General features: G+C 36.1%; 2 protein-coding genes across 2 annotated transcripts in view; one reads left to right on the top strand and one right to left on the bottom strand.

Moving 5' to 3' along the window:
* Positions 1-14,352, top strand: part of SAV1 (salvador family WW domain containing protein 1) — a 30,394-nt gene extending 16,042 nt beyond the window's left edge. Inside the window, exons 3-5 of the mRNA XM_030854931.3 lie at positions 2,648-2,918; positions 5,612-5,755; positions 11,453-14,352. Coding sequence (XP_030710791.2) covers positions 2,648-2,918; positions 5,612-5,755; positions 11,453-11,654 — 617 coding nt within the window. The 3' untranslated portion in view covers positions 11,655-14,352. The remainder of the gene's footprint in view (positions 1-2,647; positions 2,919-5,611; positions 5,756-11,452) is intronic.
* Positions 13,497-26,728, bottom strand: part of ATL1 (atlastin GTPase 1) — a 77,869-nt gene continuing 64,637 nt past the window's right edge. Inside the window, 7 exon segments of the mRNA XM_060294791.1 lie at positions 13,497-14,356; positions 16,241-16,255; positions 17,482-17,913; positions 19,526-19,597; positions 20,408-20,464; positions 21,602-21,729; positions 25,636-25,774. Coding sequence (XP_060150774.1) covers positions 14,246-14,356; positions 16,241-16,255; positions 17,482-17,913; positions 19,526-19,597; positions 20,408-20,464; positions 21,602-21,729; positions 25,636-25,774 — 954 coding nt within the window. The 3' untranslated portion in view covers positions 13,497-14,245.

Genomic DNA, 26,728 nt, shown 5'->3' with positions numbered 1-26,728 from the left:
GGTCCTGGTGAGCACGAGACTTTTTGTGTACTCTCCAAGAGTAGAGCTTCTGTTTCCCCCAGTCCTGTGGAAGTCCTGTGATCAAACCCCTCTATGTCTTTTGGTTGGAGTGTTTAGTCCATTTACATTTATAGATATGTACTTATTGACATTTCTTAATTGTTTGGGGGGTTGTTTGTAGTTCCTTTTGTTCTCTTATGTCATTTGATGACTATTTTTAGTGTTATATTTGGGTTCTTTTTCTTTTTTGTGTATTTATTATAGATTTTTGGTTTGTGGTTACCATGAGGTTTATATATAGCCATATATATGTGTGTGTATATATATGTGGTTAAGTTGGTGATCTCTTAAGTTCAAATGCCTTTTAACAACCCTGCATTTTTACCCCTCCCCCCGACATTTACCGGTTTTGTCATGTTTTACTTCTTTTTGGTATGTGTATCCCTTAACTTCTTATTGTGGATATAGATGATTTTATTACTTTTGTCTTTCAACCTTCCTAATAGCTTTATACTTGGTTTTCTGTTGGGCAGAGCCATGTCCCAGGGTCCCTGGCTATAGGGCCCTGTGGGGTCCTGGAGCTGGTACTGGCCCGCAGGTGGGTGGGGCTGGTTCCTTATACAGCTGTCGGCATGGTCCTGGCAGTCCCAGAGCTTGTGTTGGACCACTGGTTGGTGGGACCAGATCCCAGGTTGGCTGCCTAAATTGGCTTAAGGTGTCCGAGATCTGGTTTTGGCCTGCTGGTGGATGGTGCCAGGGCCCAGGGGGTCCTGGGGCTGGTGCCATCCTGCTGGTGGGTGGGTTGGGTCCTGACACGCCAGGCTGCAGGGCTGTGGTGGTTCTAGGGCTAATGTCTGCCTGCTGGCAGATGGGGCCGGGGCTGAGGGGATCCAGGGGCTGGTGCCCACCGACCAGTTGGTGAAACCAGGTTCTGGGACTAGTGCCAACTCACTGGTGAGCGGAGCTAGGTCCTGGGGTCTCTGACTACAGGGCCCTGGGGGTCCTAGAGTTGTTTGTCAGCTTGCTGGTGGGCGGGTTCAGGTCCCAGGGGGTTCTGAAGCCAGTGCCTGCCCACTCGTGGTTGGAGCCAGGTTCTGAGTTATCTGGCTGCAGGGTCCTGGGGATTCCAGGACTAGTGCTGGTGCCCTGGTGTGTGGGTCTTGGTCCTAGCCCCTCTGGTGAACAGGGGCATATCCTGGAGTGGCTGCGGTCACAGGGGGTTTTAAGGCAGATGGCCTGCTGGTGAGTGGGGCTGTGTCCCAGCTGGGCTAATTGCTTGGCTTGACCTGTTGTGTCCCAATACTGGTGCCCATAGGCTGGTGGGCAAGGCCAGGTTCTGGTGCTAATAAGTTAGAGGGAGAATTCCAAAACAGTGCTTGGCAGCACCCAGTGTCTTTGTGGTGGTAGAAGAAGCTCCCAAAATGTCTGCCACAAGTGTCTGTGTCCCCAGGGTCAGCTCCAGTTTCCTCCTGCCTCTCTGGGAGGCTCTCCAAGATTAGCAGGTGGGTCTGACCCAAGCTTCTTTAAAATTATTGCTTCTGCCCTGGGTCCCGGAGTGTGTGAGGTTTTGTGTGTGCCCTTTAAGAGTGGAGTTTTTATTTCTCACAGCCCTCCAGCTCTCCTGAAAGTGAGCCCTGCTGGCCTACAAAGACAAAGGTTCTGGGGGCTTGTCTTCCTGGACAAGGTCCTTCCTGGTGTAGGACCTCTGGGTTGGGGAGCCCAGTGTGGGACCTGGGCCCCCTTGCTTCTTGGGGAGAATCTCTACAGTTGTAATTATCCTCCTGTTTGTGGGTCGCCCACGTGGGGGTAAGGTTCTTGACCATACACCTTTCCTGTAAGTCTTGTTGTGGTTCCTTCTTTGTATTTTTAGTTGTAGAAGATCTTTTCTGCTGGTTTCTAGTCTTTCTCATCAATAGTTCCTCTGTAAATAGTTGTAATTTTGGTGCGCCCAAGGGAAGAAGCAAGCTCAGGGTCTTCTTACTCCACCATCTTGACCACACCCATTTCATTTCTTTCGTCATTGTTTTGTAGTTGTCAGCATACAGATCTCACAATTTTTTTGTTAGATTGATGTGTAAATATTTAATTTTTGGGAGCTAAGTGGTATAACTTATTTTTAATTGTTGTTAGTATAGAGATATTAAATTGATTTTTGTATGTTGACCTTATACTGTGTTATCTTGGTAAACTTACTTAATAGTTTTATGGTACAGCCAGGTTATTTTTAAGAAATTACAAACTGGGAATAGTTTTATAAGTTCATTTTTGCTGTTTTAGATGAAATGTCAAATCTTAAATCTTGAATGAGGTGAATTTTTCTGTTCCTCACTTTTTCTTTAGCAGTATACGTATAATATTTACTTATTAGCTTTGTTAGTAGTTAAATATTTGTATGGCCTGGTGATGGAAGCATCAACCAAAAAAGCCTGATTTCAAAGAGGGAGCCTAGTTTCTCTCTTCTTTTGTAATTAAATAATAGTAACACTGGCTAGTTTTATGAAAAATTTTATTTGCAACAGTAAAATCATGATTTTTTTAACAGGAAGAGTACGATTGGGATAGTTAATTTTGTAAGTGTTTTTCATATGGCATATTTTTTGGCTATGAATAATTGTCCTATTTCTTCTCTTTTTCTCTTTCTTCTCAGGTATTGGGAGAGTTGCTGCTACATCTTTAGGAAATTTAACTAACCATGGTTCTGAAGATTTACCCCTTCCTCCTGGCTGGTCTGTGGACTGGACAATGAGAGGGAGGAAATATTACATAGATCACAACACAAATACAACTCATTGGAGCCATCCTCTTGAGCGAGAAGGACTTCCTCCAGGATGGGAGCGAGTTGAGTCATCAGAATTTGGAACCTATTATGTAGATCACACAAATAAAAAGGCTCAATATAGGCATCCCTGTGCTCCGAGGTAGACTATCAACTTTATCTTAACTCTTTGTTTTGAAATTGTCTAATGTTAGATTTTGAACTCATATTTTCATCAAAGAGAAAGATGTCCTGAAGTTTGATTTGAAAACTTTATTTTTCACAGCTTATGAGATTTTTTCCCCTGGACTTACATTTAGTAATGAATGACTTTAATAATTAAAAAACAACTTTTAAACAAACCTGAAAAACAGGATCAATATTCTTATGATCAGATTCTGCTTTAATATGCCAGAATGCTTTTGTTAAAGATACCCAGAAATTAAAGTAAATAAATAGAATATCTGCCTCTTTACATTTAAATTTCTATAAAAAATACACATCTACCTTCTAATGTGTCAGAATATATTTTGAATTATGTTTTGCTGATTTTATTCAATTTACAGATATTTTATGTTTTTTAACTGTTGCCACACAAGAAAGTGAAGATTATTTTATTTATTTATTTTTGGCTGCATTGGGTCTTCGTTGCTGTGCGTGGGCTTCCTCTATTTGCAGTGAGCGGGGGCTACTCTTCATTGCACTGTGCGGGCTTCTCATTGTGGTGGCTTCTCTTGTTGTGGAGCACGGGCTTTAGGCACGCGGGCTCAGTAGTTGTGGCGCACAGGCTTAGTTGCTCCATGGCATGTGGGATCTTCCCGGACCAGGGCTCGAATCCATGTCCCCTGCATTGGCAGGCGGACTTAACCACTGCAACACCAGTGAAGTCCCTACATTTTAATATTATCACCCAGAAAACTAAGCTTTGTCATTATTGTGCTGTTTTAATCATTTTACATATTTGGATTTTTAATTCAAGTTTGAAAAACAGTTTTCTTCCAGTGATTCCATTTAGTGGCACTCAGTGTTTATTGAGCAAGTGAGGTTGTCATCCCTTCAAAAGAACCAAGTCAGCCTCTCTGCCTGTGTTGGGCTCTGGCCCCTTTGCCTGCTCTCCTTACCATCTCAGGCAAGCTGCTGCTCTCCCTGGCTTCAATTTGCCGGCCTGTGACATAGGGGTAATTTGTAGCCTCCCTCCCACCTGATCACAACCCTTACCCAAGGGCAGGGATGAGTTCCACGTATTCCTGCTGTGTCCCCGGCACCAAACACAGAGACACACACACAGGTAGATGTTTTGTTGAATGAATAAATGATAGAAATGCAAAAAACCTCACAAAACCCTAAAAACCCCCAACAAAACGTGGTTACAGTTTGCTGTCACTGGATCTCAGAGGCTTTCTGGTCCATATAACCAGATTTGAGAGTATATTGAGCCTAGTTTTCTGTTTATCATCATTAATTTTATATTGAATATTATTATAGAATTTTATAGTTTACAAAGCATTTTCACAATTAGTTAATTTGCTTCTCTTAGCAACTCTGTAGACTTGAAGCAGGAGAGAATAAACACCTTCCTTAAGCTCAGATAGGTAGTATTAGCATCTATTTGGTTGTCTGTATTATGCTAATCCTTATACAGAACTCTTGACATATATTAGGTCATTTAATCCTTAGAAGAGTCATTTTTGGTATGAATTTATTCTGGTTTTACAAATAAAAGGCTAAGGTTTAGAGAAGTGAAGCAGTTTCGCTTACATTCGTGCAACTTGTAATTGGCCAAACTGAGGTTAACCCGCACACCTCCCAGGGTGTATCTGACTTCGAAGCCTCAGTTCTTTCCCACCTCCCAGTTGTGCTATCAAGGAATATTTCACTTTGCACCTACTTATGAAAGAAGAGTTGAAGATAAAATTCAGTGCCATTTGCACATTGATCTTTAAATTGTTAACTACAGTCTAATCCAACAGTTACTTGAGTCCTGGTTTAGTATTGGAATGATCTTTCCTGATACACACATAAACCTTTATGTTTGGAGGCAGGCTCTTCCAGTTTTATCTCCAAGTCTGGAATAGGCCATTATGGTCTCCTGGAATTCAGTCTTTAACCTTCAAGTGGGTCAGTGCTTTCCTTAGCATCTTCCCATTAAGAGCCCTTACCCCACCTTGCTGTTCTTTCCTTCCCCCCTCCCCCAACTTATAGGCTGTTAGAACTAATTAAAAGCATGGTCTTTTTTTTTTTTTTTTAAGTCTCTGACTTAAAACAGGTTCTAAAAACAGGTTCTAATCAACCCTAACTCCCATATGCTCTCTTAAGGTGGTAAAAGTAGAAAGGAAATAGTATAGTTATGTGGATATTTCAAGCACAGTACTCACTCCTACTGTAGTACCTGTTCCAAACCCCCTTTTCAGCCTAAAGGAGAAAGAAAATATCCATTCTTATTTTGAGAAAAATTATCAACTTTTCCAGTATAAATTTATAGCTAATTACTAGTTATTACTAAAATTTGATTCTAGTTTTAAGCCTCTATAAAGATTATAACTTAGCTCTGACTTTTTTAATAAACTTCTTTAAAGTTGCCCTTGAAAAGAATAAATATCAGCCAGATGAAATCTCTTAAAAATATGTAAAGATTTAGCTTAGTTTTATATCCATCACTAGTGACATACAAGTTTCCAAGAGAAGGTGCATTTTACTTCCCCTATAGTATGGTTTAAAAAAAAGCCAGATCCTTATGTTTTTTAGGTGGTAGAAGTTTGGGCAAGAGGCACATTGAAAAACACTTAAATATTATTCTTGTATTTCATGTTTTATTTAGGGCCTTTATCCTAATGAACATTGATTGTTTCTTCTTAGTGTACCTCGGTATGATCAACCTCCTCCTGTCACATACCAGCCACAGCAAACTGAAAGAAATCAGTCCCTTCTGGTACCTGCAAATCCTTATCATACTGCAGAAATTCCTGATTGGCTTCAGGTTTATGCTCGAGCCCCTGTGAAGTAAGTGAATTTACAGCACAAATTTTTGTTGAGTGGTGAGTAGAAGCCTGAATGGAGTCTCTGGGCTGCTTAAAGCATACAGCACCATTTTTTAAAAAATATTATTTAAAAGCCCATTGTTATTTAAAGAAGGGATATCACAGCTTATAAAGTTGAAAAGTCATTGATTAGAAATAGAAGTTTTACAAATATTTATTGAATCTTCACTTTCTATTGTGTGCAGACCTAGGCTATTACAGGGATGCAATAAAAAGCTTACATTCTCATAGGGGTAGAATAACTTGTAAATAAGTGATGCAATACCTGTGATAAAAGGAAGGAACCAGGTAAGTCCTAGGTACATAGGTGAATCAAAGCGGGACACAAGGTGTTGAGGAAATAGTATGTGTGGTGGCTCAAGTTCTGGGAGGAGGTGATCTGTGTTCACTGATAGCTTTGTTACCCTGGGAAGGGTGCTTAACTAAGTTTTGTTTTCTGTAAATTGGAGATAGTAATAGTACCTTCTCTTAAGGTTATTGAGTATTCAATAAAATAATGCATCTAAAATATGTATCACAGTGTCTTGCACATTGAGAGAGCTTAGTAAATGGTTACTGTTATTATTGTGGGTAAAGGTATAGAATAGTGGTTAAGATCACTCAGGAAGGAAACTGTCTGGAAGGAAAGCGTGATTTCTGTCTCCATCACCTACTTACCGAATGACCTTGGGCAAGTTATTGAACTTAGTTCTAAGTGTTTTTCCTCTACTGAAATACAGGGGATAATAATCTTGTCTACTTTACTTGGTGTGGTGAGGCTTAAAAGTGATCATGCTTTTTTTTCTTAAATATTTATTTATTTTTAGCTGCACTGGGTCTTAGTTGTGGCATGCAGACTCTAGTTGCAGCATGCATGCGGGATCTAGTTCCCTGACCAGGGATTGAACCCGGGCCCCCTGCATTGGGAGCATGGAGTCCCAGCCACTGGACCACCAGGGAAGTCCCTGATCATGCATTTTAAATCAAATGGCACAGTGGCTGACTTGAGTAAGCCCTTAACAATGGTTTCTTACTATTATGAGTGAGCAAGGAAAGCTGCACCAAAAGGAAACTCCATGCACTAGTTTTTAAAGATGGCTATGAGTTTGCTAGGCTCATTGAGGATATTTGTTGGGTGCCATAGTAGGCACTGTTCTTGGAATATAGTCATGAATAAATGAAATATTTGCCTCAAAGAGCGTCTCTCTTCTGGGAAAACAGAAGTAGGTACTCAGATCGATAATCCAGTGTGGTAAGGATCAGTGACAGTGGTATATACAAAGTGCTATGATTTCAGAAAAGGGGATGTCTGAAAGTAAATAGTTATTGATAATCCAGTGCTTCTTGTACCATACTGTGCTAAGTTTTTACATATGTTATCTCATATAATCTTCCCAAAACCTATTTTACAGCTGAAAAAAACTCTGCTAAGATCACACAAATATTAAGTGGTAGATTTCAAACCTTTCTAACTTCAAAGTTCATACTCTTAACTTTTGTCATTACTACTTCTTATTTAATAATAATTATCACTTACTGAGTATCTATTTAAATTCCTGGTACTTTGCTACGTATTTTACACATAATAATTGCATGTACAGTACTGTTAACAATTATATAAGGTGACATTTTGCAGCCTTACTCTTAATATTCCATTTGTATTTCAAAAACCAAAACTATCAGCACAAGATAGCCCAAAGAAGAGTTTTTAGAAAGTTTAAGATGATTGTACAATGAATTTCGAATAAAATAATTAAATCTTATAAAGTCACTGGTCATTTACTATGAACTATTTGTTAATTCTTGGCCAACATAACATTCCCTTACATTCCCTCTGATCTTTTCAGTCTATAAATTCATGGCTGTTGATCTGTGTGGCCTGATGCAGAGAGACAAGATGATATTATGAGGGTTGTAGTCTAAAATCATCAGTTTTTTTTTTCCTAAGTCAAATTTAAGCCTTGTCAGTGTAATTTTTAAAAAGGTTTTAATTATAGATATTATTATACAGAGTATAAACAGTGCTTGTCAGAAGTTTGATTTTAGTTTATTTGAAATTACGTAGACATTCATCCATAAAATTAAGCATGGCTTGGTGTCTTAACTAACCTACAGAAACCTCTTTATCTGATAATATCCATATACTGTAGGAATAGGATGAGGAATGATAGCAGATGGACTTTTCTTCCCTTTTTCCCTCTCTTCTTTCACTCTTGATACCACTTGATCTACTGCTCTCTGTGGCCTTTGTTCATATGCTGATCCTAAGTCATATGTAATATGTGCATGTATTTATATTTCCTTAAGTCTGGAAGAATATGTGCCTAACTGTTAACCTTTGTTATTTCTGGGAGTTGATAAGATTGAGTAGGGTTATTCTTTCTTCTTTATGTTATTTCTACTCTATAGCTGTTGTTAGAAATAACATAAAAAGCTTTCCTTCTTGGGGGAAAAAGATGGTACTTAAATGGAATTCTTTGCTTCTGATGAAAAGAAACAGACTCCTAAAGATTACAGTCCCTTTCAACTCTGGCTCTGTGACTAACTATAGAACTTTAGGAAACTAGCAACTTAAGTTTTTTTCAAATAGATCAGAACTCTTCCCAGAATGGGCCAGTGAGAAAAGAGAGCAAGTACTTCTTTACTGCTTAAAACAAGAGGTCTAGGTCTACCTTTTAGTTGATACTAAATTTTTGTCTCTAAAGAGGATTGGAAATGGTTAATACTGTTCTATCAACAGAAGGTGAGTTGTTATCCATGAATTAGATAATGGAGAATCAATTACTTATCCAAAAAATTAGCTTCTTTCTTCCTTTTGTTTAACAAACAATTGACATTATCTAGCTTTCTAAAATGCTTTATTTCTATCTCTAGCAGTAACTTACCAAAATAATTTTTGCATATACTTCCAGAACTGACTTAGAATAGATGTTCTAAATTATTTGTTAATTTTAGTAAAGGTATGTTTCTAAGTTTTCTCTCAAAAGTCTGTAACGTATCATGCACCTGTAAGCAAGCTGAACTATAGGATAAAATTAAAAGATTTAATCTTTAACGGGAAAAAGACCATCAGGAACATGTTTACTTTCCATTATTCCTCATGCCCGCCCCATTCCCCAACACCAGTCCCCAACAGCATTGTGGCACAGACTCTATTTTATCCCTGTGTCTGTGATCCTGCAGTATCACTGCTGACTCACTTCTGGGTGTAGGAGGAAAGGAAGAATGGGCATACTGTTACATAAGACAGGCACAGGGAACTTGGGCTACATTACAATACCCAGGGCTGGAATAGCAGTACTTTTGGCTCCTGAAGGCAGCATCCACTGGAGTGTGAACAAGGTTTTTTGGTAGCATTACAGCAATTGTTGTTTGCTTATATGGGTTATTTATAAGTACTGTTTGAATAGAATACTGCTGTAGGAAAAATATAGCAAGAGAGATGCTATGAGAAAAGGATACTGGAGTAAACAGCCTATTTTCTGAATGATTTACCTGTATATTTAGAGTGTAGTGGCTAAGAAGTTAAACTGAAGCAGATTATTTGGCTCCTTAAGAAAAGAATGGGAATTACATACTTTTCTTAAGAAAAGTAAATGGCAGGCATAAGCAGAAGGGAAGTCACTATATAGAAACAGCAGGGGCAAGGATTTGGAATGGAAATTGACACATTGCATACTTTTCTCATCTGTGGTTTTCCTTAGAGTACTTTTTCTTCTTCCCAAAGTATTTTCACTAAATATTCTGATTTTCTTGCTTCTATACACAATTCTATTCTTGATGCTAAATGCTGTGATTGGGAAGTCAAAATTGTCTGAAGCTTTTTTCTTTTTCCTTTTTTAAAAAAACTTGAATGCTTATACAGAATGATATTCATGTGTTACAAACAAGTTTGATATTTATCAATATTACCATATTCTTCTCCCTTCTTTTCCTTGCTAGAATGTCCCAGATGATAAATGAGCTTTAACGTCCTTACAGTTCACCTGGCATAAATTTATGTATCTTGAATCAGTAGACATTGCTGAAATGCCCCTTAGCAATGGAATTCAGACTTGGGAAGATTAAGGTTTTTTGTTAGGAGTTATGAATTTGTTTCAAACAAATAAAATCTTAAGGTACATGAATGGCAGAGGTTCTAGGAAATACCTTGCAGTTGTTTCTTCATGGAGGCTCATTGAGTATTTCTTGTAGTATTTCTCCAATATATGTTGGCAAATAGTTGGAGTTTCCCACTAAAGAGAATATAAAGCTTTCTGCCAAGTATATCTTTTAGTAAATTTGCAGTGCTCAGTAAGTAAATTAGTAAATTTGGGATCCAACAAAATACGTTTACCTTGTGATTTTTGTGTACTGTGCTGTGCTTTTGGTATTCCTGGAACACATAACCAGGTTGTTCAGAAATGTATGTCAACATACCAAGCACAGTCTGTAGCTCATACTGGCTGCTCTGTATTTGTTTACTGTTTCCCTTTTTTAAAAAATATTACGTGATCCCCTTGGAATAAGATGGTAAATGAATTACCAAACAAAGGAAATGGGTAGGAAATGGGTAGGAAATGTTATAAATGATTATTAAGAATAAATTTATTAGAATTTACAACTAAAGTTCTTCCTATTATGTCTGTTGTGCAATATGATTTGAGAAGTATAACTTTAATATAGGTATATGCCTTGCTCTATAAAAACTTGTTCAAGTTTTTTCTCTAGTCTTAGTAGGTATTATCATTCAAAACTATTACTGTGATGTGCCTTAGTCCATATAGTTCTCTGCCTTTCTGATCTTTTAATCACTAAACAATTTTGCAAGAGATATGTATATAGCCTCTTTAGGTTTCATCTATAAAATGAGAAGATTGGAGTAGAGCGCTGTCTTCAGGTCTCTTTCAATTCAAAGTGTAAATTACTGCTTTAGTAGTTTGTTGTATACTTCATCTCAGTATGTGATCTACTTAGCATTGAAGAAGGACTAAACACCTTCTGAACTGTATATAAATAAAAACTTATGTGAGTCCGGCCCCACATGGTGCAGTCTTCTACAGTCTGTTTATTCTGTCATTTTGAAAACAGCTTATTCTTTCCTTTCTGCTTGAGTTTTTCTGTATTTTTTGTTGTTTGTTTGTAATATTGTATACTCAACCTCAGGATTATTCAGCCCACAAATGATGGTTCCTTTTCCTCTACCTGTTTAGTTCCTTGTTTACTGTAGTAAACAGTATGCCTCAAAAAGCTTTATCAACACTAATGACACAGATGATCTTGCCTATTTTTCTATATTATTCATTGCAGGAACAATGTGGTCTAAAGTATTCTTACCTTCCTGACAATTAACTTTGGATGAACTTATGAGTAGCATGGAATATGTTCTTCAGAAATTATAGAACCACAGTGGTTTGAAATCTTCATTATTATCTAGTATTAATATTAGAATAACTGATACATAAGATGAATGGAAATGGGTATTTTTAAACTTAGATTGAAATGAAGTAATATTAGTAGTTTTCTCCTCTCCCTAAAAAATAGTGTATTTAACTAGCAGTTAAAAACTCAGTTATTTTAAATTGAAATTTATCGTTTAGTTATAATAAAATTGAAATTTATAAAAATAGAACAGTTTATTGTTATAAATACATATTTATGAATATGTTGTGAACATATGTCTGATTGTGTTTTAAAACAGATATGACCACATTCTGAAGTGGGAACTCTTCCAGCTGGCTGACCTGGATACATACCAGGGAATGCTAAAGTTGCTTTTCATGAAAGAACTGGAACAGATTGTTAAAATGTATGAAGCCTACAGACAGGCTCTTCTCACGGAGTTGGAAAATCGCAAGCAGAGACAGCAGTGGTATGCCCAGCAACATGGCAAGAATTTTTAAGTTAATTTTTTAAAAATAAAATTTAAGTTTTATTATAAGGGCTTTAAAATATTTTCACAGATTAAAAAAAAACTGCAAACAAGTACTTTGGTTAATAAAGGCAGCTTACTTTTTTTGAAATTATAAAATTCTAATTTTACATGTATTTTGTTATTAAAAATATTCTTTTATTGAGAAAAAAAATGAGTGTATCATTTTAAGAGCCAACATGGCAGACACTTCTAAATGCTGTATATTTGGAAACTGCTTTGAATATTCTCGATGGAGACAAATGCAACAAGAAATGTCATTTAACCAGATATTAAATAGGAAATGATCAGTTGGTAAACTCTCACAGTAGCAGTACCTTTCTTCAAAAAACAGAGAACGAGAGAGATAACCTATGCAGTATTTAAAAAAATGTTTACTGCTTTAGTGTGGAATATTGTCTGGAATTGGATGGTTTAAATATTACCATTGTATAGTGCAAAACATAAAATGGGATTTGGGACCTTTATTGTGATAAATTTTTATATGTAACGTATGGAGTCACCTTCCCTCCCCCTCCCCCGAATGTAAAGAACCCTTTTAAAACATGTTGAGAAAGTATTTTTTGGTATGAAAGGGTGAAGGGTCTATAATGTTTCAGGAATAAATTTAGGTATAAGGCCTGTGTGGGAAAAGTGTGCACAGCACTCAAGAGTTGCTAACATTACAGTACTTCCTTACTTTGGACCAGGGCTTTTATGGCATTTAGTAACATGGTGCTGATGAGACAGTGGAGGCTTTTCAACAGCATAGCACGTTGCCATCCCAACAGACTGGGTTGAACTGCCAAAAATGACAATCAGGGATTCATTAAGAAATCTTGGTCATTAAATTGATTCTACATATCTTTTATCTTCTAAGAGTTTGTCACAGAACTTTAAAACCCAGTATTTCTCTCCCAGTTTTTTTTTCCTTTGGTTTAATAGTTACTAAGACATTGTTCATAATTAGCACAGTACGTTTGATTGCAGGCAAATTTATGGCACGTCTAGCCTATAAATCTCTAGAATTCTGTGAATTTCAAAACTTGTTGAAATAGCTCTTCAGTTATATTTACATGTGTTGTAAATATGTAAATAAATTTTTAGTTTAGGTAATCTTCCAAAATATAAAGCACTCCCAGTTAGATATCAGTGAATCTGAATTATTGATAAAATGTTGAAAATGTTAAATGTTTGATTTTATATAACAAGCTTATTAAATATATTTTTGTGGAAACTAAATGTGTTGCGTTTGAGTCCATGTTTTATGCATAGCACTTATATGTATTCGATTTTTCCATTCAGAGGCCCATAGGCAAAGGAAGCAGTATAATGAAAGGGGTATTCCAAAATGAAAATAGACTAGTTGGAATGTTATCAGTGGGAAAAGTTATTTTGCAGGGCATGTGATCAGACTTTCCTAAGATGTGAGCTTAAATATCTTATGAACTCTCACACACTCTTCTGTTTTAATCATTTTTTACTCCTTACTAAATATTACCATTTTATTTAATTAAGGCTTAGCCATTTCTAAGAAAGTTAGAAATTACTCTGTTTTAGAGCTCCCAGATAAGAGGCATTACTTTTTTTTTCATTACCACACTTTTTTTTCCTCTAGAAAGTAAGCTCAATGAAATTCCACTACAGATTTTAGTAATTATAAAAACAATATAGAATCACTGGTTTAAAAGAATTGGAAGATACCTAAAAGGGCTTAGTGTACATTCCTTAAAATGGAAACCTAAATTTGTAATGGTGTCAACATGAAAGAAAATGCATTTTGAATTTAAAAAAAGAGATAGAAATCTTCATCATTCTATATCATCACCTCCCAAACATTTCCAAATTCAGTTGTTTTTAATATTGGGAACCAGAGTAAACTTTAATAATAGTTCACATGTTAAAAGAATAAACCTATGATGAATACATTTCTTTGTGTACCAAATGAAAAAATATACAATGCAGTGAAACTCAAATACATATACAAAGTGATTTTTTGTGCATTTTTGATCAAGAGGTTTATATTCTATATTAAATCATGATAGAAAAGCAATATATAGTTTTTGATAAAGCAACTGAAAAGCTCTCTTATATGTCTTTTATAATAAGAACTAATGGTATATGTAAGATGGTATAGATTGAATCAAGCCTATTGAGTTATGATGCTATGTTTTAACAAATGGCTATGTGAAATAATTTAAAAATTCTTCTGTAGAAATTAAATGAGCATATCCAAATGTGGAGTAATATTACTACATGGTTTAACTATAACCCGGTAGTAGAATTTAGTAAATTCAAGCAGAACACATGTACTGTTATCATAAATAGACAAATTCTTTAAATTATAACAGCATATTTGAAGACAAAATCAGGAAACTGTACATGTTAACAAAATAAAACCATGCATACATACATCTGCTTATTAAACACTGAAATAAAGGAACTAAACCATTTTGCAATCTTCAGAGGTGCTTGGTATTTTACCCTGTTCTGATGGAAGCACTTTGAATGTTTGCATGGAGATGGAAAACAATATTTAACTGACAATTTGGTCATGCACACCTGTATTTTTGAAATTTTGGATTAAATTTTCTTCTTTTCTGATTGTTCAGTAGATTCTGACTTTGGTGCAGGAAAAGCTTGATGATACAGATGTCTGTGGGTTGCTGCTGCACTATAAAGCTTGTATAAAGCCTAGAAATAAAAGAATCAAGATTATAAAACATTGTATAAATACACAGATATAACTTTTTTCCTTCTTAGTGTAATTAGTTTATGGTATGATATCAAATTTAGCATGCTAAATTTGGAATCCTTATATCATTAATCTGTATGAGATATACATTAATAGCTATTATCTTAGAACACAAAAGTATTTTCAGCTGTCCAATGTGTGGGTCGATCTTCATGGTAAATGTTCTATCCTCAGACTGCATTTTCTTTTACCTTTCACACCTTTTGGAGCAGAGCTTCCTAACCACTGTGCCCCAGGGGTGTGTTGAAAACTCATACTGTGAATATTATTAGTTTTAGAGGAATTATAGGAGCTCATAACTTCTGACTGCCAATAGCTACTTTATTATACATAGGTAGACCACTTGCTATTGGAGCTTCCTGATAGGTTTTTCAAAAAGGGACCACTTTTATTCTCCATGATTTCCTGCTATGGTCATGCAGATAAGCAGGTGTGTTACCCTCTCCCCTGCCACACTGGGCTCTCTCAAACATGCTCTCTTGCCATTGTTTCCATTCCATATGTAAGTTCATATCTTACAAAACGTTATTCAGAAACATTACGTCAGAGTCTTCATTAAAACTACCTCTGTCATTGTCTGTTTAAGAGTGTTTGAATCACAGGAATTTATTGCTTTATGTGTCCATAAATATTTTTATGTTCTTTTCTTTCCCCTCAGCTAGTGTCTAAGATTCATTACCTCCTCTAACTTTCACATAATGAGCACTCAGTTAAGGCCAGTTTATCTGATGTAATTCTGAAGTCTGTAAAAAGTCTGAATATTTTTAGAAGTTGGATAAAAGCCTGATATCCTTAAATAGTAATCAATCCCCAGGAAATTCCATTCATTTTTATGTTTTTGAGTCTGCACGGCTACTTTCTTTTGATTTTCTTAAGTCTGAATTGTACTATCATCAATTCTATGAATGCATATTGGTGCAACCTTAGTTCTACTGTATTATGATTCTAACACATTCAGTTTAATCCATGTTCTCTTAAAAGCTTAGATATTTTTCTTAAGACTTGATTTACAAAGTTGAAATTTGTTTTTACCTTTTTAGTGAATTTATTTTACTGAATCTTACATGAAATAATTCCTTGTGACTTGTAAATATTACATGTATCCTTGGTATTTGATTGGAGGACATAATCTAGTTATATATAACAGCAGAAACTGAGGAATTATGTGCTATCTCTGTAGTTGTTGAAGATCAGTTTTGCTTCCTGAAGATAATGACCTAAATGATTCCACAGAGATAATTTTTCTTATGTAACAAGTGATTCCTTCTTAGAAGCTTAGATTTTTCTTCAGATATGGAGTTTTGTACATGTGCAGTGGGAGAAGTGAACACTAATTTACAGGAAAGTTACACTGCATACTGGTCTGAAACCTTAAAGTGGTATAGGTAACTCAGAAGCCAAAGTTAAAAACAACTTCTAAAGATTGTAGCTCCGTTTACTCTCCAGTAGTTAAGTTTCCTGAAGATTCATAACTGTACTTGTTTCACTCTGCAGTAGAGCAAAATGCCCAATGTTGGAGCTTAAGAATTTTGAAATTTTGTAAACATTCAGGAAACAAAACATAAAATATTCATGATAATCAATTCTTATGTTTCATATGCAGATAAAATCATATATCATGTCCAGAATAAGTTAAGTATTTTAAAACCATTGCCAAAAATCACAATTAAAATTGTAAATGCTAGAAGAACATAGGAGCTGTAGTCACCAAAGATTTTTTAATGTACATTGAGATATCCTTTAATGGCTACTTGGTTTATAAAATAAGAATATCATAATGTTTATAAATACATGCTCTTAATTTAAGAAGAAATTTAACTTACCTCATTTGTACTTCCCTGTGGCAAAGGCAGTTTAAAAGGGAGAAAAGAAAAGTATATATCCTGCTTCATTAATAGCATTATGATAATCAACTTTGTTTACAGTAGTAATTTGTGAGCATTTAAGAACAAATAACCCTGCAGAGTTTTTCAGTTTAGATTACATATTTAATGTGAATCTTTTGAAGAACCCAATTCTATATTCATCACAGGTTTCAGCATCATATTCTAGGTGGGCTTTGGGATTTACCTCAAATAGCCTCTCTTCATCTTTTGAGGTTGAAGGGCTAGTTGAGGCAGTGGCTCAGAGGATCCAATTTTAATTCATTCTTTTCCCGTAGTGTTACCATTTATTTATCTCAACTAGATTCTTCAAAGACACACGGCAAATCCATCAGTTACAATTCTCTTTTTAAAGAGTATGTATAATTACACTCTTAATGCTGGGAGAACTGTAGCTATTACTTGCTACCTGGAGACCATAAATATTCTTAACTCCAAACTTTTATGAAGAATCTCAACTTTAGCTTCACTAAATTCCCCTAAATTTAACTGAAGACACTTCCAGAATGACATAGTGAGTTGATGATTATTCTAGGTGTGTTTATAATTGTCTCCCCTATCCATATTCAATTATTTGAACAGTGGACCATGGTGACCCTGGGTTGGTTAAGTGGACCATAGAGGACAACTGATCCCTAAGCAGCTGATCCAGAGGTTGACCTGGACTCATGCCAGGGCCTGGTACAAATGTAAAGTTCAAATAGAGACAATGTGAAGTGATCAGATGCTGTGTTTAGGGGTTTTACTAAAAGACAGTGCTATGACTTCAGATGGTGGTTTATATGTGCTCCTAACAAAGCCAGTGCTAGTCAAATGATAGGTTGTAAGTATGAAGTAATGAACACATAATCGAATCACAATCAGCTAAATAAAAACTTGATTGTGTTTTCTCACTTAACAGCTTTAACTTTTAGGATAAGAAAAAGTGAAAACACTACCTAATCCACGTATGTTTGAAAAATATTGAAATGTTGACTGGAAAACAGTTGTGTAGGACTTTACATGTTATATTATAGTTAGCTGTTTGTATCTGGCCATCTTGACAGATTCTAAAGTTCTTGAAGACTGGGGCCCAAGTCTCCTGTTCTCCTGTATATTTACAACATCTAACATAGTGTCTGGAACATAGATAGCATTCAAATGTGTGCTGCATTTAGTTGAAGAGAATTAAGTGTTCCTACCTGGTCCCACAAGGCTGCAGCCACTTGGTCTATTACAGCACCCAGCTCTCGGTATTCTCCAGAGTACCGGATGTATGCCCAGGTGCACAGAGTAATAAGCGTCAGTCCCATTATCATATTGCATAGGCTAGCTATGATGTCCAAACCAATGAATCCAGTCACACCAGCAATCACATATGTGATAAAGATGACAACAAACAGTGTGGCTGGGGTACGAGCTGCATGGAAGATATTTTTGCTGTCATTGTGCTTGATGTACTGGATGTAAAGTTCATCTATTTCACTCTCCAACTGTTGCAGGTAACGCCGGCTAAATTCCTCCCCACCCATCTTCTTCACCCCTCGGAATAGCTTCACAGATTCTTCCTTAAGTTCCAGATGTTTCGTCTGCAGGTCATTAGGGGCCAGAAATGGTTTGTCACCACCACAGATCTGTATCGGATAGAGAAGTATTCACGCAGTGCACAGTACAACTAGCAACTGTATCACAATTTTGCACTTAGCTAGTTGAATTTGTTAGAACACATTACTAATCCGAAGGAGCCTGCATTACGTTTTGTCAGCCCACATCTTTCCATACTCCATTTCTATCAGGCGGGATTATAAGTGGGACTGGTACTTCATAGGTGACTTATATAAAGCCTTTCTTAATTTGTATTCTCTTTTCGACATGGGAAGGAATATCCATGACTTAATCCAATTTCCTCAAGATGTGGAGGTGAACTGCAAACTCAGTTCATTCATAGAATGAATCCAAATTTAAGAAAACTACTTACAGTCAAGTTCCTGTAGGAAATTTATTCTAACTACACTGAACTAATTTTGACCAAATGAAGTTTAATTTAAAACAATGAGCAATGCTATAAAGCCCTAAAGTAAAACTGTGAAAAACATTTCCTTCAGCAGTTTCACTGATTTTTGTTTGGAGCCCATTCGGTATTTTCTTCAAGAGACTAAATGGAAGCATATTAAATGTTCTTGGACCAAATTTTCAACTTTTTTTTTCAAAAGTTACATGGGAAATCTCTGTTACCCATACCATTCACTTCAGTTATTTGTGATTTAATTATATAAAGGAGACTCTCATTCCACTTCCCCTTTAATTATGTTGTAAACACCATTCCATATACTATATTTCTCTTGATTCTAAGACTCTATCAATTTTGGATGCAATTGTGATTTTATAACATTTTCAGTGGAAAGAAAACTCATCACATTAGTAGATACCATAATCATTAGATGCCTCCTAATTCAGAATGTTAAAAAGAGGAAATATAGTACTTAGAAATATTGGTCCTTGCAGTTTATTTTTTTCTAACAGGTTTTTATATTTAAGATAGAAATTGGACTGTGGAATGTAGGGAGGTATAGTGGAGAGGGTAGCATATGTTATTTTAGCCACTAGATCTTATAAATAGTGGGAAAATCTGTACCCCTCCACCCCCGCAAAATGTGTGTGTTATAAAGAGATAATTCATTTAAAATACATTTAAATTGTGCACACATCATGTTCTCTTCTTGATTTGTTTTTAAAATATTTTAGGAATACCATAAAAATGTGATACACACAGTTTGAGAAAGAATAAGTCAAAGCCACTTCTGCATGTGTATACAGGGTAACTTGGAAGAAAAAAGAATGAGCTCATGGAAGAAATACTGATTTTATTTGAAACATCATTTAAGGGACTTCCCTGGTGGCGCAGTGGTTAAGAATCCGCCTGCCAATGCAGGGGATGCAGGGGACATGGGTTCGAGCCCTGGTCCGGGAAGATCCCACATGCTGTGGAGCAACTAAGCCCGTGCACCACAACTACTGAGCTTGTGCTCTAGAGCCCGCGAGCCACAACTACTGAAGCCCGCGCGCCTAGAGCCCCTGCTCTGCAACAGGAGAAGCCACCGCAGTGAGAAACCTGCACACCAGAACGAAGAGCAGCCCCCACTTGACGCAACTAGAGAAAGCTCACACACAGCAACGAAGACCCAATGCAGCCAAAAATCAATCAATTAATTAATTAAAACATTTAAAATACTATTTAATTCTTACCTCTTCCATTTTTTTATTGTATGTATCCTTGGCAGTTGCCACGGCTGCTAAATTGTTAGCTTCTGCTGTGGCCTTTGGACAAAGTACAAAATATGATGTAAAATGGAATTCATATTTTATTAAACTTCCACAGGCAGTTTTCATATATGAGCATTATGTGCAAGAAATATGCAAGAACTCAAGGTCATCACATAATTTGAAAAGTGTTGAAATATTTCTACTACATCTTTTAAAATTAGTAAAATTAAAACTTCAAAATGCATAAAATATAGTTTACTCAATAAACCATAGTTCTAAAATGAATTTTCATTTAGAAGATTATTCCTCTTTATAAATATTATTAAGCCTTTCACCAAATATGGGGGGGATCTATAAATACAAATACATGGGAAATAATATATAGTACATTTTATATATACTAATATATATAAAAATATGTCAACTTTAAGGATTACTGATAGAACAATGTATCACTGATAACAAAAAGAAACCATCAAGAACTTAAGAAATTTAAGAAATAAGTATGGAAAAAGTGAGTTTTTCCTTTTCTAAGTATAGAGGCCACTTGTTTAAAACCTGCTTTTCTACTTCTTGTTACATGTGTGAATCTAAACCACAGTCTGAGTCTTCTCTAAACAAATTTAGTACAAAGACAATGCAGACTCTTGTATCTCAGCATGCTAAGTGAGGCTGCTATATGTGTATGTGAAAATGTTTAGATGAACACACAAATGGGTAGTTACTAGAAAAATAATCTTCCAATAAGTCATTCCATCTACTATTTTTATTTGGTGATTTCCAACAGCCAGATTGGAGCATATCGTTAGCTTAGCTCTAGTGACAGTATGTTTTAGAATGTCAAGCCTCCTGATGAATAAATACCTGTAACATGGATTTGGGATGTGGTAATTCTTCACCTTGATAGATCTTTATATAAGCCTAAAAAAAAAAAAAGAGAAAAAGAAAAAAAAAGACTCATGTTCAAGTAATTGCGTTCAATATTTCTCTAAGCCTGTTAAATTGTATTCTAAGGTCTAAGGTCTTGACGGTTCAAAAAAAAAAATAAGGTCTTGATAGTTTCAGGAACTGTTATCTCTTTCTCATACTTTAATTCCCTCTTTCTTAATTCTTGTTCCCTTTTCTGAAAGGTCCTCTTCACACATCTCCACTTGCCAATCCCACCCTTCTTAAAGGCTTAACTCGATACCACCTCCTTTAAAACTTTCTCAGATCCCTCTGCTAGGAGTAACATTTCTTTTTCAGTTACTCACAGGAATTTGTACCTGCTGCTGCCACAAGCTTTATGGGCCCTGAGTCTCCTACTAAATTCTAAGCTCCTCCACAGTGTTTTATGCACAGCAAGAATTCAAATTTTAGATAAATAACATGTCATTTATTGCTGAAAGTGGTGAAGGTAAATAATCACACAGGAGACATACAACCACATTTTAAATGACAAAACGTGGATTTTAAAAATTGATATTTTAGTCCTTGGAGCATCAATCTAAAAATTATATTGGTAACCGAAATCTACTACATATGTGCGTTGGTTACAAAAAAAAGTGTTGTATTTGGGGCTCCCTGAGGTAAATAGGTAAATGCAAATTAAAATAGTTCCACTTCACATTGGCCCTTGGTGCAGAGAGCAGGAAGTGTGGAAGAATTTTCTCCAGGAGGAAGGCAAAGTATAGCCTGTTAGGGAAAATCTTCAGAATGAAGGTGAAATTCAGTATAGGTCATGACTGAAGACTAAGTGGTATGAACCCTGGGAAACACCTCCTCCTCCAAAAAGAGATAGACTTTTCCAACTCCAGGATACATTTATGTTTCAAAATATATTTCCCTCAAGATGAAAGGCGATAGTAAAGTTACCTCAAGGAGTTTTCTCAAAAAATAATTTCAGAAAGCAAGCTCCTCTTGGGAGTCTAACCTTTTTAAAAATCATTTCTGTATATTCCTCATGCCTTTGCCCCTATATTACAAAGTCTATAATTTTTTGTTGTTTAAAACAGGAACCGCATTCCCAAACATGTCAAATCTAAGTACTCACAACTTCTCTAGAAATGAGAGTGATACCTTGAAGTACTCCACCAGACCTCGGCAGGTGATTTTGTTCCCATTGATCTCTTTAATGTCTAGGCTCTCAGGACTAAGTAGCCAAGGAATGAGTATTTTCAAGTTTTTGATGAATTCTTCATCTATTTCTACAAGTAAAAGCAAATTCATCATTATTTTAAAAATCCTATCCAGTCCTCCATGCCATAAAATAAAACATCCTTTGATTTCCTCTGTTTCTTCCGCAGTGATAAAGCTATTACTTACTTTCCCATCATCTAAATTACTCCCGAAACCCACTTTTCTCAGGGTGAACGATACTCCTCGCCCAAACTCCTATGGCTGATCTTTCTTATCTTCACTCCAATTACTTATTTATCTTGTCTTCCACCTATAAAATAGCTTTCTTGATATTAAATGCTATACAAATGTTTTACACCCCATTCACATAACCAGTTCATGTATTCTGATGCCTTTAAGTCCTGTTCACGGTTCATGGTTTTATATATATAGGGTCATAAAGGGGGGAAAGGGTGGATATTTACTGCTTTATAAGATGTATTCCCTCCAGAAAATGTATCCAAAAGTTGTTCTGTATTTAGTGTGCCCACCGTAGGACAAGTGTATAGAAGTGGGTAAGGTGTGGTTACTACGACTCAAGTTCCAAAAGATAGTGATGCTGCTGCTGCCTCTAGTAGTGAAACACAGCAACACAAAATAACATTGAAAAAGGCTGGGTTTCCCTGGTGGCGCAGTGGTTGAGAGTCCGCCTGCCGATGCAGGGGACATGGGTTCGTGCCCCGGTCCGGGAGGATCCCACATGCCGCGGAGGTGCTGGGCCCGTGAGCCATGGCCGCTGAGCCTTCGCGTCCGGAGCCTGTGCTCTGCCACGGGAGAGGCCACAACAGTGAGAGGCCCGCATACCGCCAAAAAAAAACCCCAAAAAAACCCAAACATTGAAAAAGGCAATGGAGGCCTCATAGCTAGTGGATCAGAGGTAGTCTGAGTTATTTGGTACAATTGATTGCCCATAACCCATTTTATAGCATTAGGTTCAAACTTAACATTACAGATTTAGCACAGTAATACAGAAAACAGATCTTCAGAGAAGTCTTTTGAACACAGCAATAATTTTTTTTTAGCAATAATTTTTTAAATCATTATTTCAAAACATATAGAAAACTACACAAGAAGCAAGATATGTCCAGAGACTTGGTATCTAAGAAAATGCAGTAACTGCCTATAATTTTTTAAATCTGAATTTCAGCAGAGTCACTGAGTTTTCAGGCTTTGGGATTGGTGATTTCTGAGGTCTTAAGGATAAAGATTCAAACCTTATGGTTGTGTTTGCGTGTTCCCTGCTTGTTATTATGACCCCAACATACACTGAAATACTAGTTTACATAAGAATTTATGGTTCTCTTCTCTTGCTTACTGCTTTTATGACATGTATGAGCATGCCACTGGAAATTCTTCCAACTTTTTTGCTTCATGTTTTGTACAGCTTTGAAATTTGTGTCCATATTTCATGAGGACTTGGACAGGAGTTTATTCAAATTTATTTTTCTGTTTGCACTGTACCAATTTTTACTGATAATTGTGCTTTGTATTAGTATAGGTTTATTCAAATGTATTTATTATTGTGGTTTGCTTTTAGTTACCAATTTTCACTGAAATACTGGTATTTGTATTATGTTACTATGTTCCTTTGTTGTGTTTTGTTGCCTACAATGTATTCGTATTCACTGATGCTAACAGTTTTCTTTTTTGCTATATGATTTTATGCTTTTTTTCAACATTAGTAGAATATTACTATATATCTAGAATATATGAATTCTTCCTGAATTTCTGTATAAAACAAAAAGATTTCTCCTTATAAAACCACTTTAAAATCACCTTCAAAACATGTACTTAAATTCCACTCCCCCCACAAATTTCCTTATAAAATTGTTAATGGAATAAGATACAACCTGTGTATCTAATGCACCAACAACTGTGTTAATTATCATCAAAGTAACCAGTGTCACAGCATACATTTGGATTAAAAATGTGTTCTGAAGATAGCATTAGCCATAGTCTATTTCTACAAGTGTGCTGAAAGAGTATGTGAGAAACTATCATCAAAGAATTTTTGCACAATTGTTTGTTCAAAGACATTTCTTCCCCAGAGGCAACCACTCAGATGCCAGCCCTCTGGAGAACAGCATGGCCAGCAGACAAGACATCCTGGATAGAAATAACACCACATTATAAGATTCAGGATGGAAAAATAATGTAGATAGCAGACTTTCAAAACTGCCCAAAGAAACACTGAGGCAAAGCAGAACATTTGGGCACACAGAAGGATTTAGCAGCAGTCCTATAAAGCCTCAATTAAAATGGAAATTTGATGGGCAACTAAAGCTGCCTTTCATTTCTCTTTCTCTCGGGCTAGCCACTTTGGTAAACTCGCAACGTACGGATAACTGTAAACCAACTGTATGAGTCAATATATGTTTAGACATGTGAGTAAAATTTGATGGAGAACAAATCTATTAAAAAGTACAATTTATATCTGCATGATTTGTCTTAAACTCTCTCCCTGAGTTCTTTCATTGCAAACTGTATCCATTAATTTAAGAACTGTAGCTGTGTACTACAGGAATGAAACAAGGCAGAGTACTTTTTTGTCCCAGTAAAGGACTGTTGTTGAAGGCCTGCCCCTGCTCTGCCTGTTTATGGCTCTCCAACCCCCAGAGAAGAAAGAAAGGCCTTGTGGGAGCCCTCTCTTTATGTAACTTATTCAAAACACATTGAAGCCATTAGGTAATTGCACAGTATCAAGAGGTCTGTGTGCTCACTAGCGGGTTGGAATTCGTAAGTGACAGTGAAATTGTAGGATCCTGGAATCCATGCATTAATATGTGCCTACAGCTGTCTGTTGTGTTGTATAAAGAAGAGACAATTTAAAACATGTATAAAAACAATGCTGATGATCGAGAAATTGGGGGTTCTATTTATGATATTAGCTGCCATAGTGAAATATAAGGTATCTGAGAATAAACGCCATGGATACATGGGGAAAACAATAGGTTTGCTTTTCAAACTTGCCAGTTGCATAAAACTGGACACAATGTTATGTTGTCCTTTTTAAAAGTAATTTCAAAGCCCTTTGAGAACAACTGTGCTTCAAAGCTTGTTATGTCACTGTCTCATCACCCCTGGCACAATGCAGAAAGGCCACAGTAAATTAAGCAAATGTCCAAACTCAGTGGTGTACTCAATGCTAGGCTTACAAGTAAAAAAGTCAGAAATGTCTTTGTACCACCTTGTATCAACTGCAAAGCAAATATCTAAAGACCTGGTGATTATTAGGCAAGATTAGCTTCTGCTTCTGCAGACCCCTGCCTCCACCTCCCACTGCCCACCCCCGCCCCCGTTTTTTTTTTTAACAATTTGAGTTGCTTTGGAATCTTTAAACATTAGTCATGCCTCTGTTTAAGAGATAATTACATGCTGTTAGTTTGAAAAACACTCTGGTGCTTTTGGTTTTTTAAGAAACTGGTCCTCATCCAGAAGAGGATTTCATTATTACTGAAGTTTTTAATGATGTATAATTAAATTCTTTAGCAGCAGTTTTAAAGAGCTTCACTTCAGTACTATGCAATATTTCTATCTCTAATTATATAACTTAACACAAACATTCCAATAATATAGGCATCTATTTTCCTATTTCATGTAAATAAGGAAAATTAAAAAGGAAGATATTAAGGAGCATTTCTCAATACAGAGGTGAGCAGGAACCTAGGAGAAAGGGCGAGGGTTACTGCCTCCCAGGTGAATGCAGGATTTAGCCTATTTTCTCAGTGTATGTATTCAGTACCTATAGAATCCCATAGTTCACCAAGGAGGTACTCTAGCCTGAGCCCGGGATTCCCAATCCTCCTGAAAATTTCCAATCATCAGCCTCACATCAGTGGATAAACGAAACTAGCAGCCATAAACCCAACGGATAAAATGACATTTTTGTAATCAGACTAAGTGACATAAACAAATACATTAAAAGACAGACAAACCTTTCAGTTTTCCATCAAAGTTTGGATTGGTAGCTACTTTTAAGCCAGGATGAGGTAGCAGAAAACAGGAAATTTTGGTGAAACAGGAATGGATGTGTTTTCTAACATTCTGTAGTTCTTCATGCTGGTTCCCCGAGACCTGCAGTAAATATTCTGAAGTTTAAACTACTTTCAACACAAATTGAACTCCAAAAGAATTCTGTGGCATTTATATTTGCTGTGTCTGTCTGGTCACAATGATAAAAAAAAAATGACATGACAGGGCTGATACTAAATAAGGAAAAGTTTGGGGTGAATTTGCCACATGGCCATATCTAAGTATAGCATACATATGGCATTATTATTACAATTAACAAATGTCTACTCTTACGCTAACTTAGATGGGCCTTCCCATTTTTTAGTATAAATCAGTGGGGTTTTACTCTAGCTAGTTCCTACAAATTCAAATTTTAAATCAAAGTACTCACAAGAGACATGAGTAGATCATAAGATATTCCTACCTTCTTTTCAGGAGGTGCTCAAGACAGCCTCTTGTCACCTGGTAGGTATACATTTAAATTCTAGAAAGGCATCTGGATAGTTGGATGTTTACTTAAAAGCTAAACTGCCCCCTTTTTTCACATGTATTTGACATTTAACAGTACAAACTACCCTAAAAGTAACCATAACTTAAAAAGGTAAGCTTAGAGATTCTGATTATCGAGGTAGATTTTTTAATCTCCATTTTTTTTTTTCTGATTACTCAGTAGGTATTTGGGGAGATATCCGTTCAGTGTAAATAATTCACTCACTATTGAACTATCATGACACAGCAAGTGGAAAGCCTCCTAATATCACCTTCTGTGAACTACTAGCAAAATGTCCTAAGATTGACTTTGGGGATTTCAAAAATTAAATATTTCTGTTAAATTGACCTTAAACCTCTACTAAAACACGAATCCATATATTTGTACTGTCAGTCTTGAACAGATTTAATTCTTCAAATTAAAAGTTTTATCTTTAGGAATAAATCATGGTTTTATAGATATTTACAAAAGAACTTTTTCTGTATCATAATTATTGATAATGTTTACAGTTGTAACTCTGACATTAT

Source organism: Globicephala melas, chromosome 2 (assembly GCF_963455315.2).
Source record: "Globicephala melas chromosome 2, mGloMel1.2, whole genome shotgun sequence".
In the NCBI taxonomy this organism is placed as follows: domain Eukaryota; kingdom Metazoa; phylum Chordata; class Mammalia; order Artiodactyla; family Delphinidae; genus Globicephala; species Globicephala melas.
This window is presented reverse-complemented; position numbering and strand designations above follow the sequence as displayed.